Source organism: Taudactylus pleione, unplaced genomic scaffold (genome assembly GCF_031769625.1).
Source record: "Taudactylus pleione unplaced genomic scaffold, aTauple2 ptg000041l, whole genome shotgun sequence".
NCBI classification, from domain to species: Eukaryota; Metazoa; Chordata; class Amphibia; order Anura; family Myobatrachidae; genus Taudactylus; species Taudactylus pleione.
The window spans coordinates 15,113,179-15,138,625 of NW_028284443.1; the positions used below are offsets into that span (position 1 = coordinate 15,113,179).

At 43.5% G+C, this 25,447-nt stretch overlaps 1 protein-coding gene across 5 annotated transcripts in view; it reads right to left on the minus strand.

The window, feature by feature from the left end:
- The window catches only part of CPED1 (cadherin like and PC-esterase domain containing 1), a 433,838-nt gene that overhangs the window by 18,278 nt on the left and 390,113 nt on the right, over nucleotides 1-25,447 (minus strand). For 4 of the 5 annotated variants that reach the window (XM_088457671.1, XM_088457670.1, XM_088457669.1 and 1 more), the window contains 2 exons: nucleotides 15,958-16,045; nucleotides 3,455-3,601 (listed from right to left, as the gene is read on the minus strand). In XM_088457671.1, coding sequence (XP_088313797.1) covers nucleotides 3,455-3,601; nucleotides 15,958-16,045 — 235 coding nt within the window. Of the gene's footprint in view, nucleotides 1-3,454; nucleotides 3,602-15,957; nucleotides 16,046-25,447 lie in introns of those variants that run through there. The other variant, XM_088457672.1, reaches the window with a different exon arrangement.

The window sequence follows — 25,447 nt, forward strand, 5'->3', positions numbered from 1 at the left end:
CTGCTTTCCTCTGAAGCAAACAGCTAGTCTTGGTCCCATTATCCCTAACAACTTCCTTGAGCACAAAGTAAACATCAGTTTACAGTATGTACTATTTAGCAGCACCTCCACAAGCAAGGCCACTGCATTTCTATTACTGTAGATTTATAAAAAACCTCCTCCTGCTCAAAGATTTCTTTCAGGAACTGAAGAACTTGATCCTACATTGATCTTCCCTCATAAATTGTCTTAAGAATCAAAACATTAAAATAATAAATAAATTGAAAACTAATCAATCCTTCCACCCTTTCCCTGTCTTCAGTCCATAAACATATTCCAACTCCCTCGGGCCTCTGACCTAGTTCTTGATTAATTAAAACATTCTTGGCTTTTAAACTTCCTATGAGGTCATATAGTTTATTAAACTGCCATCCTGTCTACCACTGCAGTTCCACTCTGTGCCATGTTGGAAGCTGAACTGCCAAGTGTTAGTGCCACCCACTGCTGTCACTTATCTTAGTCAGCCAGCTAGCTTGATGCAACCTTTTGGCCTAAACTGGATGAAATCAATATTGTGAGCTGTGAGGTGGCCAAAATTGACTGGAAATGGCTGTGACTAAATGTTATTGAGGTTAATAATACTGTAGGAACAAAAACAGGCCCAAATTATGTGATTTCAGCTGTTTTTATGATTTACTAGAAAAAATACAGATCCAAAACCAAAACACGCAAGGGCAGTTTTGGCAAAACCAAATCCAGATCCAAAACACGAAGAAGATACAGATCCAAAACCAAAACAAGGGGGTTGGCGCACATCCCTACTGAAAATAGGTGAGTTCAGGTGATAGCCTGCAAATATGTTTTGATAAATATGCCCCTTCAGGTCTAAATACAACAACAGAGGCTAGAATTTCTGCTGCAGATGGAGAAATACATGCACTGGGGAAACAATGTTTTTCTCAGCAGGCCAAATCACTAAGGGGCTGATGCAGAGTTGAATCTAGATACAGAACAAAATGCATATTTAGTATGTGCCCATATGCAGACATGTATGCAAAGGGCCATTTCTAGGGTCTGGGGCTCCCAGCGTGAACAGTGAAAATGCGCTTTTCCCCCCCACCAGGAAGCAGTAGTTACTAATTTTGCACTTACCTCCGGGAAGGGGGAGTGGCCTCATTGTAAGGGGCGTGGTCTCACAGTAAGGGGGTATGGTCTCAACAGCCTAAGATGCACTCTCAAAAAAAACACATCCACATAAAATACATTTTAAAATCCAGAACCACATTAAATACATTGAAAAAGTAAGATTTGCATAATACACACTTCAGCTCCTCCATGTATAACTCTAGTCCCCTCCCTTGCCCCATTCCAGCCCACATTCATGTGTCATTGCAGCTCCCAGCGGCCTTTCATGTGTCACTCCTGCCACCCCCATGCCTGAGTTATCTCAACTGCCCCACTCTGCCCCCATAAGCATGAAAGCAGGCATCATCCACCACCTCTCAAGCTGCTCCCCCAACTGGCTCTCAGGCAATAGTGCCCATTATGCTGTGCCCCCTGTAGTTGTTCCCATATGCAGTGCCCCCTGTATTTGTGCCCCTTATGCAGTGCCCTACTGTACTTTTGCCCCATATGCAGTGCCCCATATGCAGGGTCTCCTAAAGTAGTGCCTCTTCTGCAGTGCCCCCTGTAGTTTTTCCCCATATGCAGGGCCCCTTAAAATAGTGCCCCTTATGCAGTGGCCCCAAAAGTAGTGCCCCTTAAAGTATTGCCCCATATGCAGAGCCCCATAAAGTAGTGCCCCTTTTACAGTGCCCCCTGTAGTTTTGCTCCATATGCAGGGCCCCCTAAAATAGTGCCCCTTATGCAGTGCCCCTACAGTAGTGCCCCATCTGCAGAGTCCCTTAAAGTAGTGCCCCATATGTAGGGCCCACTAAAGTAGTATCCCTTATGCAGTGCCCCCCCAGGCCAATACTTCCCTCACCTTGCTAACGCTGTCTCCCGCTCCAGCTGCCGCAGCACCGCTGCCTCTGAGTCGCTCTGACTAGGGGTCGAAAGGCGGAGAGCCCTGTGCGATTGTACGGGTTACCTGCCCCTAGAAACGGCTGTGTATGCATTTCTGTGGCTGGAACTCCCTATCCTTTTGCTCTGTTTTCTAACAGATACCATTATCAGTGCAAATTTGTACCAGCCCTATCCTGGTGCAAAAGGTCCATCTGCACATAGATGTATGTATGCATACATACACATCTGCTCAGCCTGCAATTCCATTGACATGTCCTCACTGAGCTTACGTCCTCACTGAGCTTACGTCCTCACTGAGCTTAGCCTACATGAAAACACTATGTTACAGGTCAGTTAGACCTAGAACACATTTACATGCAGTTAGTTGCAAGTTTATATGTACCTGAGATGAGTAGGATCCTGCATCAGCCCCTGAAGCTCTGCACAATGAGGTAATTCAAGGTTTGTTGTATAAAATGTGAATAACATTCAATATAATAAGAAAAAAGACAGTAACTGAGGGGGCAATTGGTTTCAATATTATTTAATTAAGAAGCTTCCTTAGCATGAACATTTCTAATTTAGTAACCACTACGAAATGAAAAAGAGACTGAATGACTACACACACTCTATATCCAAGTACCTTGTTGCATGTTGTAATGTATAGGGAGAGTGTCTGCACATGTGCTGGCCTCCTACTTGTCTCTATGCACTGTTAGATATAAAGTATAATTAATTACACTGGACATCCTTCGTGCTTCTATTTGTTTTTTTAGGGCACCTAAGGAACTGAGAACATAAAGTAACTTTACAATGCTTAAAGAAAACTCCAAAATGTGCATTTTACAAACAATTAAAATAATCCAGAATATTACTAGTGCTGCAGTGCTAACTATAATGGCTCCTTACTGTGTTTGACACAGCTCTTCTGATTTCTTCTGCTAATCCAGGATAAGGACTGGATTCCTAGACATCTGACAGTGACATTCCTAGACATCTGCAATGCTTAAGGGTTCAGGGAGATGGCTGCCTCTGAACACTGGCTCAGTGCAACTGTGAATAATGCATTAAGACCACACACCCCCGACAGTATGGAGCACAGCAGTCCTCCAGTGGGGCTCACCAGGGATGTCCCCTGTACTTCAGAGGGACAGTCTGACATGGTCAGTTTCAAGGACTACTTCAGTTGTAATTTCATGAAGTTTAAGATGTTCAGAATCTACATTCATACACATTTTAGGTGCACATGAGCACTACGGAAATGCAGATCTTATCCAACAAAAAACCAAACGTACTTCCAACTCTACATTGGCCACACAGTTTTTTAAAAATACTCATACATAGGGCAAATACAGCCTACAGCACCGTGTATTCTAAAAACAATTTTCATGGTCAAATAAATCTTCTGACATCCTTAAAATTTCCAGTAACCAATATAGCTTAAAAATATATTAACTTCTTGTTTAAATACCTCATGATAATGACATCCACATTTCCCTTGCAAGAATTCCTTGTAGCGCCCGATAGTTATACTGAATGTATCCACCACTTCATAACCATACAGTTTTGCCGTCTTTAGGATTAGACTGTTTTCATCAAACAAATGTCTTACTTGGATCTGTATATGAAAGTTTAAATATTATAGTTTTACACTGTTATAGTAAATCTGTTATTACCAAATAAAACCACATAATTGACTTATACGTTATTTAAATGACTTGACAACATTTTGAGGCATTTCAGATCACATCCATAAGCCACATAGTAAGTTGCAATTGTCTTATAAATAATATTTAAATGATTGTTTCTTAAATATTAGCATATTATGTCACTGTTGCAAGAATTAAATCTAAATTTGACAAAACAGTAAAAATAAATTTGACAAATCAGTGACACCAGCTGGATTGTCACAGAATTCAAACTTAACCTTTATTTAATGTAGTTAAAACCTAGCTAACACTAGGAGATGTGCTAAAATAACTGAAACTGAAGGTAATAATAAGCTTGTTCAAAAGAGCTTACAATCTAATAAGGTCGGGACACTTTAAACATAATATTGGAATAACATGGTTGCTGGTTGGGTGATACAGCTGTAATGAATAGAGATGGTGGGCGTGAGATGGAGATATGAAACACAAACTTATACAGTCAGCTGATAGGAATTATAATGCCTGGTTACATTTCCTCCTTCCACTTTTGGTTCTAGAGAAGGCTGAGATTAGGATATACATATTGTTTAAAGAAAAAAGAGTTTAACAAAAAATGTCAGCAAATATTTGCACTCAATAATGAGCCCTTTTTGCTGTATCTGCATCTCTATACTCGCAAAACAATGGATGTTCAGGTTCTAGAAAGGGCTTACTAGCCACTCTTGATGATTAAGCTATCTTATTAAAAAAGGTCTAGCAGCCATAGATTTTTTCACAGGACTAAGAATATGTAATTTAGGAAACATAACCAGTACATATTATGCCACATTGTAGTATCCTCAGTTCATATTATGCCATATTGTAGTCCTCCTAGTACATAGTATGCCACATTACAGTGCCCCAATTCAGATTACCTCTCCACATTATAGTCAGGTCAGGTGACTGGGGGTACACTTCTAATGGGTCCCAAGATTCCAAGGGGCCTTGCCCCTCAGGAATCTCAGGAGCCCGGTCATTGTGTCCCCTTGCCTCTGTCACAGCCACAGGCAGAGAGAGCCAAAGGCAGAGAGAGGGAGGCCTGCAGCAATCCGGAGCAGTGTGCGTGACATCATGGTGTTGCGCTGCTGGATCAGAGAATAGCTGGCTCCATGCCACCAGGGAAGAGGAAGGAACAGCAGACAACAGGTATATGTTGGCTAGGCTGGAGAGACACAGTGAGGCTAGTGAGACACAGGGGCTGGGGTGAGGCTGTGAGACACAGGGGCTGGGGTGACACTGAGACACAGGGGCTGGGGTGAGACTGTGAGACACAGGGGCTGTGGTGAAGCTGAGAGACACAGGGGCTGTGGTGAGGCTGAGAGACATAGGGGCTGGGTTGAGGCTGAGAGAAAAAGGGGCTGAGTTGAGGCTGAGAGACATGGTCTGGGGTGAGGCTGTGAGACACAGGGGCTGGGGTGACGCTGAGAGACACAGGGGCTGGGGTGATGCTGTGAGACACAGGGGCTGGGGTGATGCTGTGAGACACAGGGGCTGGGGTGAGGCTGTGAGACACAGGGCCTGGGGTGAGGCTGTGAGACATAGGGACTTGGGTGAGACAGAGAGACATGGGTTGGGGTAAGGCTGAGGGATAAAGGGGCTGGGGTGAGACTGAGAGATGCAGAGTGGAGGGATGAAGCTGAAAGACATGGGGATGAAGCTGAGAGACATGTGGGTTTGAAGCTGAAAGACATGGTGGATGAAGCTGAGAGACATGAAAGAGGATTAAGCTGAGAGACACAGGTGGGGGATAATGATGCTGAGAGACACGGGAGATGAGTGGATGGCTGGAAATGGAGAGACAAAGGGGTATGAAGCTGTAGAGACATGGGGGAATGAGGCTTGTGACACAGGGATAGTGCTGGAGTGATACAGGTGAGGATGAGAGAAACAGGAGGATAAGGTTGAGAGACACAGTAGGGGATGAGGCTGGAGAGACACGGAGGATGAGCCAATAGCCAACCTACATGTACATACTGAGAGAAGATAAGGAGCCCTAAAAACGTGTGTGTCAGGCCCCAAGATTTCTGTTTTCAGGCCCTGATTATAGTGCCCCCTTACAATACAACCTCCAGTACTTTTATCCTGCTTAATATTATAACATATAACATCCACTACACACACCACTCACTGAAAATGGAATGTCACTAAATAATGTATTATCTATGCTCCATCTCTATTGGCAACTTTTGAATCCTACATGTCAGCCTAATGTCTGCAGGGCCTCCACAGATGAGAAGATTTCAGTTACAGTGAGTGTAAAGACAGTGGAGAAGGGGTGGGGAACAACCACCTCCTACTTGAGGGGGATACTTCTCAATGAATGAAATTCCACTTTGAGCAAACAGTTTCTCAATTTTTGCACAAAGTCCCATTCTGGGACAATCCTAATCTCGGAGATCAACCTCCCAGCCTCCTAGCTCACTTCACAAAGGTTGTAAACAAGGAGAAATCTACGCTTCAACAGTGCCAGGCTTACTGACGACCTCAGCTGTAACTGGAGGGCAAAATGGTTGTGGGATATGGATCATATCAGTGTTGGACATTACTGAGAGAATGAGACAGACCACTATCTTTATGAGTGATAAAGATTCTCCCTTTCCATGCTATGCAATGGGCCAGACCCAATTGCTTAGCGGGCATTTTCGGAAATTTGATTGACAACTATGTGACATTTTCGGAAATTTGATAGACAACTATGTGACCTTGCCCCCTAAACCTCTGGGCCCCATGGCAATTGTACCCCCTGCACCCACTATAGCTACATCCATGCCCATATGCTACAATGACTATAGATATAAATGGAACCTGCTTTTGCAATTGAAAATGGAACGATGGTAGTGGTCATCGCTTCATACATTTGGAGATACAGCATTTTTGTGGGAATCATCTGAAAATTGCTGTTTTCTTAAGTTTTCCTGCAAAAATGCTCTTAATAAATATGTTCCAAAGTGATATTCTCCATATGCAGAATTTAGATGTGGCTGAGATTTATTGATGATGTGTTCAATATTTGGAATGCCACACTGACTATTGAGGATAGTCTCAATCTGAATTAATTGAGGCAACACTTCACTTGTGAAATCAAATAAATAAATAATTATGTATTTCAGGGACTTATTTAACACTAAAAATGTGATAGCACTTTGTAAAATATTTTGGACATTAATCATAATTGAGTGACAAAAGTCATCATCCTCACATATTTGCATGAGAGTAATCCAAAAGAGTAATACCTTAGATGGAACTGCAGTGAATGTAAGTTAGTTGGAAGCATAAGCATATGAGGTCTTCAGCTGATCACTTTCAAGCTACCAAAAAAATGTATGGTCAGGGCAATTGGAAGGTGCTTCTACCACTGTTAGAATATCTTTTGGAATCAGTAAGATTTGGGTATTTGCGTATTAAAAACACAGACCACATAGATGACAGGTTACAGAGGTTGACTAGTTTGTATTAATTTATCTTGAAAATCTAATCAATGTACTTGGATTTGACCAACGGTAAGTTCAGATCTGAAGATCTATGTATTCAGACAAAAGTCTGGACTGTTGTTTTGAAATTGGGACTTCATTACTTGCTCATGTGTCAAGAATTATGTGAAGAGACAACCCAGACATAAAATTGTACAGCAAACACTAGCATTGCTCATCATGATGATGACCACCATAATTTGGATTCCTCGTGCTTTGGGATTGAAAATAAATCAAAGAGACAGGAGGGGCAATTTTCTCGTGTTGAGGAAGTACTTGTTTTACAGTGTATATTAAAGTGATTATCTGTTTGCGCTATGATCAATTTGAATTGTGATGTAATTTTATCTTAAACCTGTGAAATGTTATATAGTGTTTATTACAACCCTACTACACAACTTTTTTCTGTGAGCTTAGGCTATAGTATCTTAGCATTTTTATATATGTGTTAACACATACAGTATGTATGCTACTTAAACAGTTAAACAGAGTGATTCCTCATTCAGTCACAGTTCTGATTAAGTTACTGCTGAGGGCTCAGGGGTTGGGAGAAGAAACACATTGAAGCAAGGAAAGGTTGTGCAAGAGAGAATGTTTTTACCTTACTTACTGGGGGAATGGCCTTGTACATTTGACACACACACTTTTTTTTATTACTTACAGTACTATTTGCCTAAATGTTTCTGGCCAAGGTATGAATAATTACATAATTTATACAGTACATGCAGTTATTTTAAATGTACTGTTCATGGATGTTTGTTCACATACATTATTACTTACTATTTGCCAAATGTTTCTGGCCAAAGTATAAATAATTAATTAATTTATACATGCAATTATTTTAGGTATAGTGGCCCTGATTCAGAGCCGGATGCTCAGACAGAGCGCTCGCTCTGAATCAGGGCCGGCCTTCTTGTTTTTTAGAGCGGCCTCCTGGCCGCTCGCATAGCTGTCGCTATAGCAAGCGGCCAGGAAGATGGTCGCGATGGTCAAGACCATAGCGACCATCGGGCTTGCGACGAGACCCTTGTGGTAGGGTCTCATTGCCGCAAGCCCCAGAGAGATTTCGGCTCTCACAGAGCCAAAATCTCTCCCACTAACATCACTCATGATGTCAGTGGGGCCGCCCCCAAACGGAGGCGTTCACATGGGAACGCCTCCGTTTGGGCAGCCACTCCCCGGCCCACCCACCAAAGGGGGCGTGCTGTCACTCAACATCGACAGCATGCCCCCTTTGGTACGAGACCCGGAGCAACGGCTTGCCCATCGCTATCCGGGTCTCACGTATGCGCACGACGGAGCCGGCTCTGTCGTGCACATGCGCACTGGGCCATCACTGACCCGCTTGCGAGCGCATAGCGCTCGCAAGCGGGTCTGAATCAGGCCCAGTGTTCATGAATGTTTGTTCACAGACATACAGAGTATTAATTAATGAGGTACAAGCTGCTGGATTATATTTTATCTAATTTTATTGAGTAATGTTTTTGTTTTATTTAATTTTTTGGTTTGTTGCACAACACAATTCTTACAGTATGTGCACAATCTAAAGACTAATGTTGCTGTCACAAACTAATATATTACATTTAGCTAGTATAAAATATTTCTGAGTATTCAGTCTATAAAGGGTTGGTTCAACTTTGTGTCACAAATGTTTATAATCATATGGTTTTCTGTGCAATGTTATTAAATGTAATTTCATATTAATGCATTTGATTAATTTTAGATGTTAGCCTCTCCACTGTTACTTTTTGATATATGATATACTCTGTTCAATATTAGCTTGTGCATTGTAATCTATGTTGTGTTCAATGGATACAGGTATTTGTATCCTCAAGTAATTTAATTTATTTTAATTCTTATAATTAGCAAGTTAAATATAAGCATTTTACAAATTCAAGCTTTTAGTTCATAAAGGTAATATTATTTATACATGCATTTATATAAACATCCAAATATTACATTGGTTTAATGTGGGACATGACTGTTTAACTAATCAATCAAATAAGTGTGTCATTTTCTTTTTTGTTTTACAGAATATAATACAACTATATAAAGGATTACACTCAATATTTAGTATTACATTTTATAAATATACTGTATGTTGTAACAGAAATTCATCTACAGTTTTAACCAATGTTAGAATTGGTGTTGGTTATTTACAACAAGACATCTGACAACTTAGGGTTCATTGCAAGTTAATGTTTTATATACAGAAACCTAATCTATGTACAGTATGTGTAATAAACAAATGCACATCAACCAGACTTACCTCACTTGTCAAAAAGCTGTACTGTAAATATTTCAGTAAGTATCAAAGCACATATGTTTAATATGTACTGTATTCATCATAGTACAATGTAGCCCTTTTTGATGCTGTCTTTGCCTAACATATTGTACATTGTGTGTATGGGTTGGCACCAAAGAATACCTGGTTAGTAACTAACCCAAAATATAAGATGCTTATTTATTGCCATGTAGTATTTAAATCAGTATTACAGAGAGGAGCCTCATGCAGTGTTTAGTTCACCTCAAAGCAGACATTTTTTGTATGTTTACAGTGCGGTTGTTTGGTCATATTCGAGCAGACAGTGTCGGGAATTTGTTTGCTAGTCACTTTGGATGTGTTATATGAGCACTGCTGCCTAGACATGGAGCACAGCCAGTATTGCACACATGGGGGAAGTTGTAATGTTAGAAAATGTAAGCTGTGCAACCTACTGGGATTGTTTTATTTTTGGTGTGCTTGTTCTATTGTATAATGTTAGTTAACCCTTTCACTTGTCGGTCTGCATTTGAATTGACACTTTTATACAAATGCAGGATAGAACGTCTAATGTTTGCATTCTGTACACTATGGTTTAACATGTGGGAAAGATTACTACCGACTTGTAAATCAGACGTACATTTTACATTGAGATATGCAAAAACATATGAAAATCATGATGATGTATTGTATACCACATGGCTAAAGACTACCTTATGGCTTGTATTATCTACAGCACAAAGTTCCACACCATTTCTGCAATGGAGATGTTTGGGTGGAATCTTGGTGGTCTGAGTAAGACTTTGGGGTCTATTTATCAAACAGTGAAAAGCATGGAGAAGTGAACCAATGGAGGAGTTGCCCATAGCAACCAATCAGCTTTGAAGTAGCATTTATCAAGAACAGTCTATAAAATAATAGGTAGAAGCTGATTGGCTGCTATGTGCAACTTCTCCACTGGTCCACTTCTCCACACTTTTCACTGCTTGATAAATAGACCACTTTATATTTTGTTAGATCACATTTGCTCTATAACTGTAGTTTTTATAATCAGTTACAGAATACATTATTCTCACCATAGGGGAGATGTACCAAGCCTTGCAGCGTGATAAAGTGGAAAAGTTGCCCAAAGCTTCCAATCAGCTACTAACTGCCATTTATCTAGGACAGTCTTTGAAATGACAGTAGAAGCTGATTAGTTGTGTTTGACAACTTCTCCACTGTATCACTCTCCAAGCCTTAATACATTTCCCCATGGGGCAGATGTATGAAGCTCTGGAAAGTGATAAATGACCAACCACTCAGCTCCCAACTGTCATGTTACAGGCTGTGTTTGAAAAATGACAGTTGGGAGCTGATCGGTTGGTCGTTTATCACTCTGCACTTTATCACTTCCCAGGACTTCATAGATCTGCAACATATGAGAAAAACTTGATTAGGATTTCCAAATATGATGTTACATTATGCCCATATGTTAGCTGGTGTAAATATTAATTATTATATTTTTGGAGACATTCCCTGTGGCATTCGAGTTTTTATAATTGCTGATAGAACAGATACAGAGCAGGGGTCTTATTAAAAATATTTTCTAGCAATAACATTTTTTAAATAGAAAGATTTAGTGAATAATCCTCTAGAAAAGAACTTCCATCTTCAGCTTTTAAACACAGTTGAGTGCACAATAGCAAAAGTAATAATTGCCGAGAGCTTGGATGGGCTTCTATATAGAGGGAGGTGAGCAAATGGGGAATGGCCATGCCCATTGTGTCCAATTTGAAGTAGGGATGTGCAGGCTCGGATAGGTTTGAGTTTGCACGTTGAGTTCGGATTTTTCCCTCCAAAAAAACGGAACTCAGAAAGAGGCAAAACGTCATCTTACATGGACGAACATCATCATTCCTGGACTTTTCATTCCTGGACTTTTGTCCAGGAATGATGATGTTCGTCCATGTAAGATGACGTTTTGCCTCTTTCTGAGTTCCGTTTTTTTGGAGGGAAAAATCCGAACTCAACGTGCAAACTCGAACCTATACGAGCCTGCACATCCCTAATTTGAAGGAGCCTATACAGTCACTGCAAAGCAAATATGTATGCAAAGAGTGATGTGGTTGTGCCATCTTGGGAATAGGCCTGGGCACCCAGAGAGGCCTGAGCTCGGGGTAGTATTTATCTACCCTCCCCTCTCGGTGCACCTTATGCTTGCTAGGACACAATTAATCTCAGAGTTGAATGAACGCCCATATATGAAGTGTATCTTGCATGAATTCACGCGCATCAGGGCCCTAACTAGGGGTGTGCGAGCGGTGCAGCTGCACAAAGTACAATGGTCTGTTGGCGGCACCGCCGCTCACCCACGACCTCTGTATCTGGCTAGCAGGGTGCCTAGAATGGCACCCTGCAGGCAGAATCTCTGCAGCAGTGCCGCCTGGAGCATCCTTAGGATGCTTCAGATGTTCACACAGCTGCCCATACAGCCCCCCAGGGAATCCTGAGGATGCTCCGGGCATTGCTGTAATCACCGGTGATTGTGGCCCTGTCCCCTCAGCATGACATCATGCAGAAGGGCGTGGCCTGCACCCGGCCACCGGTAGTGCTAGTTATGGCGCTGCCGCGCATACTCTGAAAATGGGCGTACATAAGTACAGGTGAAACAGAGTTCTACGCTTTTCAATCACAGCTATAATTATGATAACAATGGCAGTACGCGATGGGACGTTCTCAGATGAAGTTCAGTGAGGGCATATGCACATAAATGCACACCTGGGCATAAGTGAAAAGATGCCTTTATGAAGTGGTGCAAGTACACATTTCTGATCATTTCTGATATGCTACAGTACACCCTCCAGCTATTGTGTATTATACTAATATTTTCTGTGCAAGCTTCTTCTGCGCATTGTATGTCCAATTATCTCTCTTCCATTTTAACGTTTCTTGTGAATTGTAAAGAAATGTTCGTTAAACATATCCTTTACTTTTTCAATTTTGGTTACAACATTAATGGACATATTTATCAAACAATATGGGGCATATACAATTGGGCGCGAGGTTTAGTGATGAAAAAACCTCGCGTTCATCGTCCCCAATTTAGCAATACCATAGGAATGCCTGCTCCCGATACCCGCAGTATTCAATTAAAAAAACCTCTGAAAACCCTGCGCCGTGTAAATAAAGATAAAATCTTCACCTACCTGGACGGGGGTCTCTGCTAGTCTCCGTGGCGTCTGGTGGCTTCCCCACTGTCTTCTTAGTGGAGAGGGGGCTACTGGGAGTCCTGGGGGCTCCTGGAAAGCTCGAGGGGCGGGTGGGGGGCAAGGGCTGCTGGGAGATGTAATTCTCCCAGTGCCCATTCCGGGGGCCACATGGGCATTGGGGGGCACACTGGCAGTGGGGGGTCATACACACACAGACTCACTCATACACACTTACAAATACCACACACTGACATACATACCCTGCTGCAGAAGACCCGGCTTCCGACGCTGGATGAAGAAGACAACGCTTCAGAAAGTGAGTAATTATGGACTAATTAAGCTAATTGGAAACTTCCAATTGCTTAATTAGTCCTAAACGGGGGTTGCCGCCGGGGTGTAAGAGCAAGTCCCACTGATTTTTCCTATAATTAACGTTTTTAGAAAAAATCACGCTTGCTCTGGAGGTGCGTGGAAAAAACCTCCTGGCGTGCACAAAAAAAGAAAAAACATGCACCTATTTGAATAGCAAAAAACCCCTTCACCTGCAGGAAAAACCTCGCAGGTGCAGGTTTTTTGCTATTCTCGCACCCAATTGAATATGCCCCTATGTGTACGCTATTCACCAAAAACACCGGTTTATTGGGGCTATGTGCAAACGGGATGTAGTTATAATAATGCCATGCGGAATCCCGGCTGAAGAAATCCTGTCCCCGGAATGCCACTTCCCGGCTAGAATGACCAGCGCCAGAATACCGACTGGAGGTGACATCCAGACGCTGGAATCCCGCAAAGCCAGGATGCCAAATGTAACTATAGCGGGGCTGGTTAGGACTTAGACGTGGTGGAGGGAGAGGTAGGTTTAGGCATCACGGGGAAGGGGGGGGTTAGATTTAGGCTATGGGAGGGGGAGGTTAGGTTCCCCCGGGGGTGGGTTAGTGTGAGGCACCACAGGGGGGGTTAGGTTTAGGCATTAAGGGGGGGGAGGGTTAGGTTTAGGCACCAAGGTGAGAGAGTTAAGGTTAGGATAGGGTGGGCGGAGGGATAGCGTTAGGATGTACAAACAGGGGGTTAGGGGGAGAAGGTAGGTATACTTACCCGACCCTTGTTGGGATCCTGAGCATTGGGATGCCGCTGTCAGTATATTGACAGCAGGCATCCTGACTGCCGGGATTACATACCCATTCCGTGCAAACACTAAGGATACCCTGGATGTATGTACGGGGAACCACAGCAGATATCGGAGGGCTGCTACAATGATGATTCCAAGCTTGGCCAAGGTAGCTAAAGCCATGGCTACATTATGCAATAGTTACGAGAAGAAGGATCCAATGGCCACTCACACATGTGCAGACAGTAGACAGCTCATGTGCAGTAGTGCAGCCGGTTCCTGAACCTGGAAGTACAGTGATCAGATTAACAATCACTTTACTTCTTATACTTTGCAGGAATTAGCTCTTAATACCATGATTGGTCCTGATAATTATAATTTCTTATTGCCACCAAGTCCTGATAATAAATAAATATGCCCCTTATTGTTAAGGCATCTAAGTACTTATTATTAAAAAAGTATTAAATTCCCAAAGTATATTTAAAAGTTGATGGGGTCTCATATGCTATTAACAGAAGTCTGTATAAGGATGCATCAATTACTTGTCAGACTATGTGTATCATTTTCACACACTATATCTGCTAAAACATTCCTAATGTCTTTCACACTTCTTTACTAAAACCTTTGATTATTGAGTAAAGTCTATCACTGTTGATCAGAACTAATGTGAAATTTAACAAATTGACAGTTATGTTTTTGGTTCCAAATAGCAATGTTGTAGTAATGCATCTGATGTCAATGTTCATGTTAAATAAAATTACTCTTAATCCATATGATTTTCAGAAGTCACCCAGAACTAGGGGGGGTGGGGGGTAATTACTTCTATCCTCCACTGTATTTTTTATATTTTCACCTTCATTGTGCAAGTACCTTTGCATACCCATCTTCTTAACGGGCCCATACACTAACAATCTATCAGCATAATGCTCTGTTTCGCCGATAGTTTGTGTAAAAAAACACATGTTGGAAATCCTTGATTCATAAATTCTGACCAAAAAATTATCGGAATTGGCAAATCGGGGACTTCTAATGTGTTGTACTTTGCAATCATCAGAGAAACAGAGATCAGGTATCGAAGCAATGGATCGGATAATCAGATGGGGTAATCGGAGGAATTAGCCAATTGATGTATGGACTCCCATTAGATATGTCTATTTTAGGCACCTTTTATTTATTTTAAAGTCTTTTTGGTCATTAACAGCAAATTACAGATCAGGCCACAAGATTCCGGTTATCTATGAACTTGTGCTCTTCCTGTGACCTATCAAGGTTACAAACCACGGTTTCACACAATCTGGCTCTACAAAAGAGCTTAATCATTGCCCTGTTTAATTTCTGTCCTATTTTATTGTTGCTGTGTGACCCAGTTACTGTTCTAGATAAACCGCTGTAGATACTCATACCCATTAACCTCTCACTCAGGTGATATGATAAGTCATATGAATGTGTAAGCAATATAAATTATTAACCATGTTGCAGAAGAAAGTGTGATCTAGCATTTCCTATAATATCCATTACATGTGTGTTACAGCCATATCCATCAGTTAAACTACCAAAGAGCCAGTTCAGTGGCTATGTGGTCACTGATGACTACTGTGTAGGGAGAAGATGGGACACTATGGTCACTGATGACTACTGTGTAGGGAGAAGATGGGACATTATGTCACTGATGACTACTGTGTAGGGAGAAGATGGGACGCTATGGTCACTGATGACTACTGTGTAGGGAGAAGATGGGGTGCTATGATCACTGATGACTACTGTGTAGGGAGAAGATGGGACGCTATGGTCACTGATGACTACTGTGTAGGGAGAAGTTGGGATGCTATGGTCACTGATGACTACTGTGTAGGCAGAAGATGGGACACTATGGTCACTGATGACTACTGTGTAGGGAGAAGATGGGACACTATGGTCACTGATGACTACTGTGTAGGGAGAAGATGGGACGCTATGGTCACTGATGACTAAATGTTAGGGAAAAGGAGTAAAGCAGATCACACACAAAATTGTCTGATCAAGTAATCTGGATTGTTTTGGCTAATTTCTGCTTACACAAATCTGTATGTGTAGAGCCAAAATAATCAACTAACCCTATTTCAGGGTTACTTAAACCCTACAATTTGGTCAACATGTGAGAGTCCAAGTGGGCAAAATTAGAAATGGCTGGATCTGCATGCATGTGGTCATCACTCTAGAATCTGTCTTAACATGTTCATGAAACATTCATTAAACCACTTTATTTAATACTTACAGGTGATAATGAGCGAATACCATGCACTGGTAGATGGAATCCCATCCCTATAGACTTTATGATTACCAAAATATCCAATAGATTTTCCCTGAGAAAACAGAATGCATCTATTTGAGCAATGTTAAATATTATTCCACCAAGCTTTTTTATTAGCTGCAGCTTGCTTTTAACAATAATAAAAAGAACATATTGGACATGATGCTGAGTTTAATAAAAATCGAATATAATTTCCCAGCATCAGACCCCAACATGAAATTAAGTCAGTGTTGAGATATAGATGCTCACTGCAAAATTATGATATGTGGTGGGGCTTCTGATATGGTTATATGGTCCCCTTTATAAATATAGAAAAAGGCATTACCCATTGGGCAACAACGGTGTATACACAGCAATCCATCGAATACATCATAATAATATTCAAAAAAGGGAAAACAAGGTTATGTACAGTAAAGCCCCAGTATGCAAAATAGCCCATTTCAGTTTAACTAATAATGTAATTTAAAACAAGACACATATTAAATAGAGGCAGCGTGGCTTCCACACAAGTATACAGTATGTTATATACCAATCTACAGTATGTAAGTCATTATACAGTAAGTGCCTAACAGTATACAGCACAAGTTCCATACCAGTGAAAAGAACATTTTCTATGAAAATATACTGTATATAGTATGCACTAAGTTAGCATACATATTAGTGCCCCTCATGCTGTGTATACCGTATTTCTTTCTCCTGACAACAGTATATACAATATTGCTTCGTCAGACATCAGTATATAAAGTACTGCTTCCTTCTAACAGCACTATAGACCCTATTGCTTCGCCCTTACTGCAGTACAGACTATGGCCCTGATTCAGAGCCGGACGCTCTGACCAGAGCGCTCGCTCTGAATCAGGGCCCACTTCCATAAATATGGAGCGTCCTCCTGGACGCTCGTATAGCTGTGGGTCACCACCCACAGCCTATACGAGCGTGCAGGATGATGGTCGCGATGGTCTTGACCATCGCGACCATCGCCACTGCGTACAGAAGCCTGCGGTTGAGTTTCTCAACCGCAAGGCCAGGAGTGATTTTGGCTCTATCAGAGCCAAAATCACTCCCACTGACATCACTAGTGATGTCAGTGGGGCCGGCTTCTGACGGTAGGCGCTCCCTTGGGAACGCCTCCGTCTGGCAGGCACGCCCCCGGCACGCCCACCAAAGGGGGCGTGCTGTCAATCAACATCGACAGCACGCCCCCTTTGATCAGACACAACGAGCGAAGGAAAGTCCTTCGCTCATCGCGTCTCGCGCATGCGCACGACGGAGCTCCCTCCGTCGTGCGCATGCGCAGTGCACACCATCGACCCACTTGCAAGCGGACAGCCGCTCGCGAGTGGGTCTGAATGAGGGCCTATATTACTTCCTCCAGACAGCAGTATACACACACGGCCTGATTCAGCTTGGATCGCAACTAATACGCATGCAATTGGCCGATTGTTGCATACATCGCAGTGCACGTGCGTGAACCAGCCACTGCGAACAGGACTGTGATTGCAGTGACTACACAGACTCATCGCAGAGTGATTGACAGTAAGTACCTTTTGGGGGTGGCAATGGGTGTGCCAGTGCACTTGAAAGCCATTGCAAGGGCGTGCATAAATTATCCACTGCAATGCCATACGCAGCTTGAGGACTCATATCAGTATAGAGAGTATTGCCCCCTTCTTGCAGCAGTAGACAGAAGTGTTACAGATGGAGCCGCCCTCCTGTGCTGAGCAGTTTATTACTTTTTTTTACAGGGTTGTGGCCACGCCTCCTGACTTTGATCACACCCCCAGTACCAGGGCCTGTCAGAGCTCTCGACGGACCTGCCTACTGGCAGGACTATACCCAGTATTACCTCCTCCTGTCAGTGCTATATGGATTATTGCCACTCCAGGGCAAGATTATACACATTATTGCCTCCTCTTGGCAGAACTATACACATTATTGCCTACATCTGGCAGCAGTAAACACAGTGATGCCATTTCCTGGCAACAGTATACGCAATGTTGGCTCCTCCTGGCAGCACTATTCTCATTATTTCCTCCTCCTGGCAGGACCATACACAATATTCCCACCTCAGGGCAAGATTATACACAGTATTGCTTCCTTTTGATAGAAATATACACAGTATTGCCTACTTCTGGCAGCAGTATACACAGTATTGCCTTCTTCTGGCAGCAGTCTACACAGTATTGCCTTCTTCTGGCAGCAGTCTACACAGTATTGCTTAATTCTGGCAGCAGTATACACAGTATTGCTTATTTCTGGCAGCAGTATATACAATAATGCCTACTTCTGGCAGCAGTATACACAATAATGCCTACTTCTGGCAGCAGTATACACAATAATGCCTACTTCTAGCAGCAGTATACACAGTATTGCCTACTTCTGGCAGCAGTATACACGGTATTGCCTTCTTCTGGCAGCAGTACACACAGTATTGCCTTCTTCTGGCAGCAGTATACACAGTATTGCCTTCTGGCAGCAATATACACAGTATTGCCTTCTTCTGGCAGCAATATACACAGTATTGCCTTCTTCTGGCAGCAGTATACACAGTGTTGACTCCTCTTGGCAGCCGTATAGACAGTATTGCCATTACCTTGCAACAGTATACACAGTATTGGGTCCTCCTGGCAGCACTATATGCAGTATTGCCTCCTCTTTCCTGGAGTGAACAGAAATAGTTTGTTGGAGTTTCAGTTAACAAATTTAGTCTTAGTGCATTGCTGCATGCACAGGGGGTTTCTGAGTACCTGGAAACCCCCCTAATGGACCGATTTTTTTTTTCAGAGACAGAGACAACTTTCTTTTTCATGTAAATAAATATATATATAACAAATTTCCGCAGAGGAAGGAAGCACTCGCCAATTAAAAGTGTTGTTTGTCCTTTATTTGTAACGGTAGCTCATCATCCATGTATGAATATAGCCACAGGTCTGGTCAACGTTTTGGTTCCAAATCGAACCTTTATCAAGACCTAGGTTAATGGCTCAAACAAGCCAACCACAATGAATAACAATGTATGATCTGTGGACAAAAATAAAACAATTGACAATGTCTGCCAGGCTCCAATACACAATCATAAGAAAATGAATGTAAATATAGACGTGCAAAAACACCTAGAGAATAGGTGTAAACATACACCCTGGGCACCGCACAGCATGCTATATAGCCGAGAATTTAATAACTAGGTATATACTACGTGCTGTACAAAAATGTCCCGATTGACAGAAGCTTAATCAAAAATAACAATTAATCAGCTATAGTGTACCTTGCAGAAATCCTATGCATAGATATACTGTATCTGTATGCAAATGGTAGATGACACTGATAACTGTACTTAACTTATCAAGGCCTATCTAATGAAAGCACATACAGAGAAAATATGCCAAAGTCAGACCTGTGGTTATATTCATATTATATACATGATGAATTATCATTACCAATAAAGGACAAAGAACACTTTTAATTGGCGAGTACTTCCTTCCTCTGAGGAAATTTGTTAAATGATTATGGGGCCACATAGGTCCTTGGTTAACATGTTTAACTTGATGTGAGTGCAAAACTTTGGATATATATATATATATATATATATAGTATAAATACAGCATGTGCTCAGCACTCTTCCTCTTCTCAGTATATAGGGTGCCTTCCGCAGAAATCAATTCAAATATACAGGATGATGGCTGTGGCACTCCCAAGTAATACACGTTCAAGTTGGGTTTAAGAAATCTCTATACATTTCTTCAGTACTGTATATATATATATTAGGGGTGAGCGGGCTCGGATTTCTGAAATCCGAACCCCCCCGAGCCCCCCCGATCCGAGTCCGATCCGAATCAGGCTCGACTTTTCCCGCCTGACTCGGATCTGAAATCGAGGCAAAACGTCATCATCCCGCCTTCCGAGTCTCGCGGGTTTTGGATCCTATATAAGGTACCCGCGTCGGCGCCATTTTCTCACTCGGCTGTGGACAGTGAAGAGGGAGGGTGGGAGTTAGGGCTGTGTAGTGTAGTGTAGTGTAGTGCTGCTGTTGTCCACTACTTCAAAGTCCATAGGGGCTGGCTGTGTTGTGCTGTGCTGCTGTTGTTAATAGGGGCTGTGTCCACTACTTCAAAGTCCATAGGGGCTGGCTGGACTGTGTTGTGCAGTCAGTTCTCCATAGGGGCTGTGTCCACTCCAAAGTCCTGTGCAGTGTCCCAGTCCTAAAGGGGTGCTGTAGTGTTGTCCAGGGGGTGCTCTGTCCATCAGGGGTGCTCCCCCCAAGTGCTAAAAAAATAATATATTTTCTGTGTTTGTGAATTGTGTGCGCAGTAGCCGCACGTGCATCAACAAAGTAGTGCCAAGCGTGCGCCTGTGTCATAAGTAAAGGGCCGGCTGGCTTGACCGTTAAAGGGTGCTGTAACCCCCGAAAGTACACTCCAGTCCAAACCAAATAAAAAATTATTTTCTGTGTTTGTGAATTGTGTGCGCAGTAGCCGCACGTGCATCAACAAAGTAGTGCCAAGCGTGCGCCTGTGTCATAAGTAAAGGGCCGGCTGGCTTGACCGTTAAGGGTGCTGTAACCCCCGAAGTACACTCCAGTCCAAACCAAAAAAAAAATTATTTTCTGTGTTTGTGAATTGTGTGCGCAGTAGCCGCACGTGCATCAACAAAGTAGTGCCAAGCGTGCGCCTGTGTCATAAGTAAAGGGCCGGCTGGCTTGACCGTTAAAGGGTGCTGTAACCCCCGAAAGTACACTCCAGTCCAAACCCCAAAAAAATTATTTTCTGTGTTTGTGAATTGTGTGCGCAGTAGCCGCACGTGCATCAACAAAGTAGTGCCAAGCGTGCGCCTGTGTCATAAGTAAAGGGTCGGCTGGCTTGACCGTTAAAGGGTGCTGTAACCCCCAAAGTACACTCCAGTCCAAACCAAAAAAAAATTATTTTCTGTGTTTGTGAATTGTGTGCGCAGTAGCCGCACATGCATCAACAAAGTAGTGCCAAGCGTGCGCCTGTGTCATAAGTAAAGGGCCGGCTGGCTTGACCGTTAAGGGTGCTGTAACCCCCAAAAGTACACTCCAGTCCAAACCAAAAAAAAAAATATTTTCTGTGTTTGTGAATTGTGTGCGCAGTAGCCGCACGTGCATCAACAAAGTAGTGCCAAGCGTGCGCCTGTGTCATAAGTAAAGGGCCGGCTGGCTTGACCGTTAAAGGGTGCTGTAACCCCCAAAGTACACTCCAGTCCAAACCAAAAAAAAAATTATTTTCTGTGTTTGTGAATCGTGTGCGCAGTAGCCGCACGTGCATCAACAAAGTAGTGCCAAGCGTGCGCCTGTGTCATAAGTAAAGGGCCGGCTGGCTTGACCGTTAAAGGGTGCTGTAACCCCCGAAAGTACACTCCAGTCCAAACCAAAAAAAAATTATTTTCTGTGTTTGTGAATTGTGTGCGCAGTAGCCGCACGTGCATCAACAAAGTAGTGCCAAGCGTGCGCCTGTGTCATAAGTAAAGGGCCGGCTGGCTTGACCGTTAAAGGGTGCTGTAACCCCCGAAAGTACACTCCAATCCAAACCAAAAAAAAATTATTTTCTGTGTTTGTGAATTGTGTGCGCAGTAGCCGCACGTGCATCAACAAAGTAGTGCCAAGCGTGCGCCTGTGTCATAAGTAAAGGGCCGGCTGGCTTGACCGTTAAGGGTGCTGTAACCCCCGAAAGTACACTCCAGTCCAAACCAAAAAAAAAATTATTTTCTGTGTTTAGCCGCACGTATATATCAAATCGATATAACATAAATGGAGGACCAAACTTTCTCCGATAAAAATAAAATAGAGAAAGATCAAGAACCACTTCCTCCTAGTGCTGAAGCTGCTGCCACTAGTCATGACATAGACGATAACATGCCATCAACGTCGTCTGCCAAGGCTGATGCCCAATGTCATAGTAGAGGGCACATACAATCCCAAATGGCAAAGTTCAGGAAAATGACCTTGAAAAAGACATTTAAATCAGCTGAAGAGAAACGTAAACTTGCCAATATGCCATTTACGACACGGAGTGGCAAGGAACGGCTAAGGTCGATCCCTAGTATGTTCATGACTAGTGGTTCAGCTTCACATGACGATGGAAGCCCTCCTCCCACTAAAAAAATCAAAAGAGTTAAGCTGGCAAAAGCACAGCGAAGAACTGTGCTTTCTAAGAAGATATCACAAATCCCCAAGGAGAGTCCAAGTGTGGTGGTGGTTGCGATGCCTGACCTTCCCAGCACTGGACGGGAAGAGGTGGCTCTTTCCACCATTTGCATGCCCCCTGCAAGTGCTGAAAGGAGCACCCACAGTCCACTTGCTGATATGCAAATTGAAGATGTCACTGTTGAAGTACAACAGGATGAGGATACTGGTGTAGCTGGCGCTGAGGAGGAAGTTGGCGAGGAGGATTCTGATGGTGATGTGGTTTGTTTAAATCAGGCTCCGGGGGAGACAGTTGTTGTCCGTGGGATGAAAAAGCCCATCACGGTCATGCCTGGGCAGAAGACCAAACATTCCACCTCTTTGGTCTGGCAATATTTCTATCCATATCCGGACAACAACTGTCTTGCCATATGTACCATATGTAAAGGTGAAATAAGTAGGGGTAGGGATGTCAACCACCTAGGAACATCCTCCCTTATACGGCACCTGCAGCGCGTTCATAAAAAGTTACTGTCAAGTTCAGAAACTTTGGCTAAGACCGTAAGCAGTCCAGGGACACCTAAATCCCGTTGTCCTGTTGTATCCAAGCGCCTGCAAACCACACCGTCAACTCCCTCCTCATCAATTTCCTCCTTAGTCAGGATCGGAAGTAGTCCTGCAGGCCATGTCACTGGCATGACTGACTCTCCTATCTGGGATTCCTCTGGAGGATCCTGCATTGCTACGCCTACTGCTGCCGCTGCTGCTGTTGCTGCTGCTGGGAGTCGTTCATCATCCCAGAGAGGAAGTAGGAACACCACTACTTTTACTAAACAATTGACCCTCCAACAGTCCTTAGCGAGGAGGATGAAGTACGACAGCAGTCATCCTGAAGCAAAACGTATAACTGAGGCCTTGACTGCTATGTTGGTGTTAGACGTGCGTCCGGTATCCGCCATTAGTGCAGTGGGATTTAGACAATTGATGGAGGTAGTGTGTCCCCGGTTCCAAATCCCGTCTAGATTCCACTTCACTAGGCAGGCGATACCGAGACTGTACAGAAACGTCAGAAAAAGTGTCCTCAGTGTCCTGAAAAATGCCGTTGTACACAATGTCCACTTAACCACGGACATGTGGACAAGTGGAACAGGGCAGACTAAGGACTATATGACTGTGACAGCCCACTGGGTAGATGTATCACCTTACGCAGCAACAGCAGCAGCGTCACCAGTAGCAGCATCTCAGAAACGCCAGCTCGTTACAAGGCAGGCTACGCTGTGTATCACCGGTTTCAGTAAGAGGCACACCGCCGACAACCTCTTAGAGAAACTGAAGGAAATCATCGCCCAATGGCTTACCCCACTTAGACTCTCCTGGGGATTTGTGATATCTGACAACGCCACCAATATTGTGCGGGCATTACATCTGGGCAAATTCCAGCACGTCCCATGTTTTGCTCACACAATAAACTTGGTGGTGCAGAATTTTCTGAAAAGCGACAGGGGCATGCAGGAGAAGCTTTGGGTGGCCCGAAAAATTTCTGCCCACTTTCGCCATTCAGCGACTGCGTGCCGAAGACTGGAGTGCCAGCAAACACTCTTGAACCTGCCCCGCCATCACCTGAAGCAAGAGGTTGTGACGCGGTGGAACTCAACCCTCTATATGCTTCAGAGGATGGAGGAGCAGCAAAAGGCCATACAAGCCTATACATCCACCTATGACATAGGCAAAGGAGGGGGTATGCACCTGACAGTGGAGAATGATTTCCGTGTTGTGCAAGGTTCTCCAGCCCTTCGAACTTGCCACACGTGAAGTCAGTTCAGACACAGCCAGCTTGAGTCAGGTCATTCCCCTCATCAGGCTTTTGCAGAAGCAGCTGGAGAAAGTGAAGGAGGAGCTAAGACGGAGCGATTCCGCTCGGCATGTGGGACTTGTGGATGAAGCCCTTCATTCGCTTTGCCAGGATTCCAGGGTGGTCAATCAGTTGAAATCAGACCACTACATTTTGGCCACCGTGCTTGATCCTAGGTTTAAAGCCTATGTGGTGTCTCTCTTTCCGGCCGACACAAGCCTGCAGAGGTGCAAAGACCTGCTGGTGAACACACTGTCAGCTGAAGCGGAACGTGACACGTCAACGGCTCCTTCTTCATTTTCTCCCGCAACTGGGGCTGCCAGGAAAAAACTTAGGTATCCTAAGCAACCCGCTGGCGGTGATGCAGGGCAGGCAGGACCAAGTTTGGACATCTGGTCCGGACTGAAGGACCTGGCAACAATTTCTGACATGTCTACTGTCACTGCATATGATACTGTCACCATTGACAGAATGGTGGAGGATTACATCGGTGACAGCATCCAAGTAGGCATGTCAGACAGTCCATACCTGTACTGGCAGGAAAAAGAGGCAATTTGGAGGCCCCTGTACAAGCTGGCTCTATTTTACCTGAGTTGCCCCCCCTCCAGTGTGTACCCTGAAAGAGTGTTTAGTGCAGCCGGGAACCTTGTCAGCGAAAGGCGTAGGAGGTTGCTTCCACAGAATGTGGAGAAGATGATGTTCATCAAAATGAATTATCAGCTCTTCCAGGGAGACCAGCCTCCAGAAGGTACAGAGGGACCTGTGGTGGTGGATTCAAGTGGGGACGAGTTAATACTTTGTGAGGATGAGGATGTACACACTGAAGAGGGTGAGGAATCGGTGGATGAGGAGGATGAGGATGACATCTTGCCTCCGTAGAGCCAGTTTGTGCAGGGACACATTAATTGCCAGCTTGTTTTGTGGGGGCCCAAACGAACCAATCATTTCAGCCACAGTTGTGTGGCAGACCCTGGCGCTGAAATGATTGATTTGTTAAAGTGTGCATGTCCTGTTTATACAACATAAGGGTGGGTGGGAGGGCCCAAGGACAATTCCATCTTGCACTTCTTTTTTTTCTTTGCATTATGTACAGTTTGGGGCCTAGTTTTTCTAACTGCCATCCTGTCTGCCACTGCAGTGTCACTCCTAGATGGGTCACGTGTTTGTGCCGCCCACTCGTGTCGCTTAGCATAGTCATCCAGCTACCTCGGTGCAACCTTTTGGACATAAAAACACTATTGTGAGGTGTGAGGTGTTCAGAATAGACTGGAAATGAGTGGAAATTAAGGTTATTGAGGTTAATAATAGCATAGGAGCAGAGAAACCAACAAATTCTGTGATTTTAGCTGTTTTTATGCTTTTTTAAAAAAAAATACAGATCCAAAACACAAAACCCAGAACCCAAAACACGGAAGGGTGGTTTTGGCAAAACCAATCCAGATCCAAAACACGAAGAAAGATCC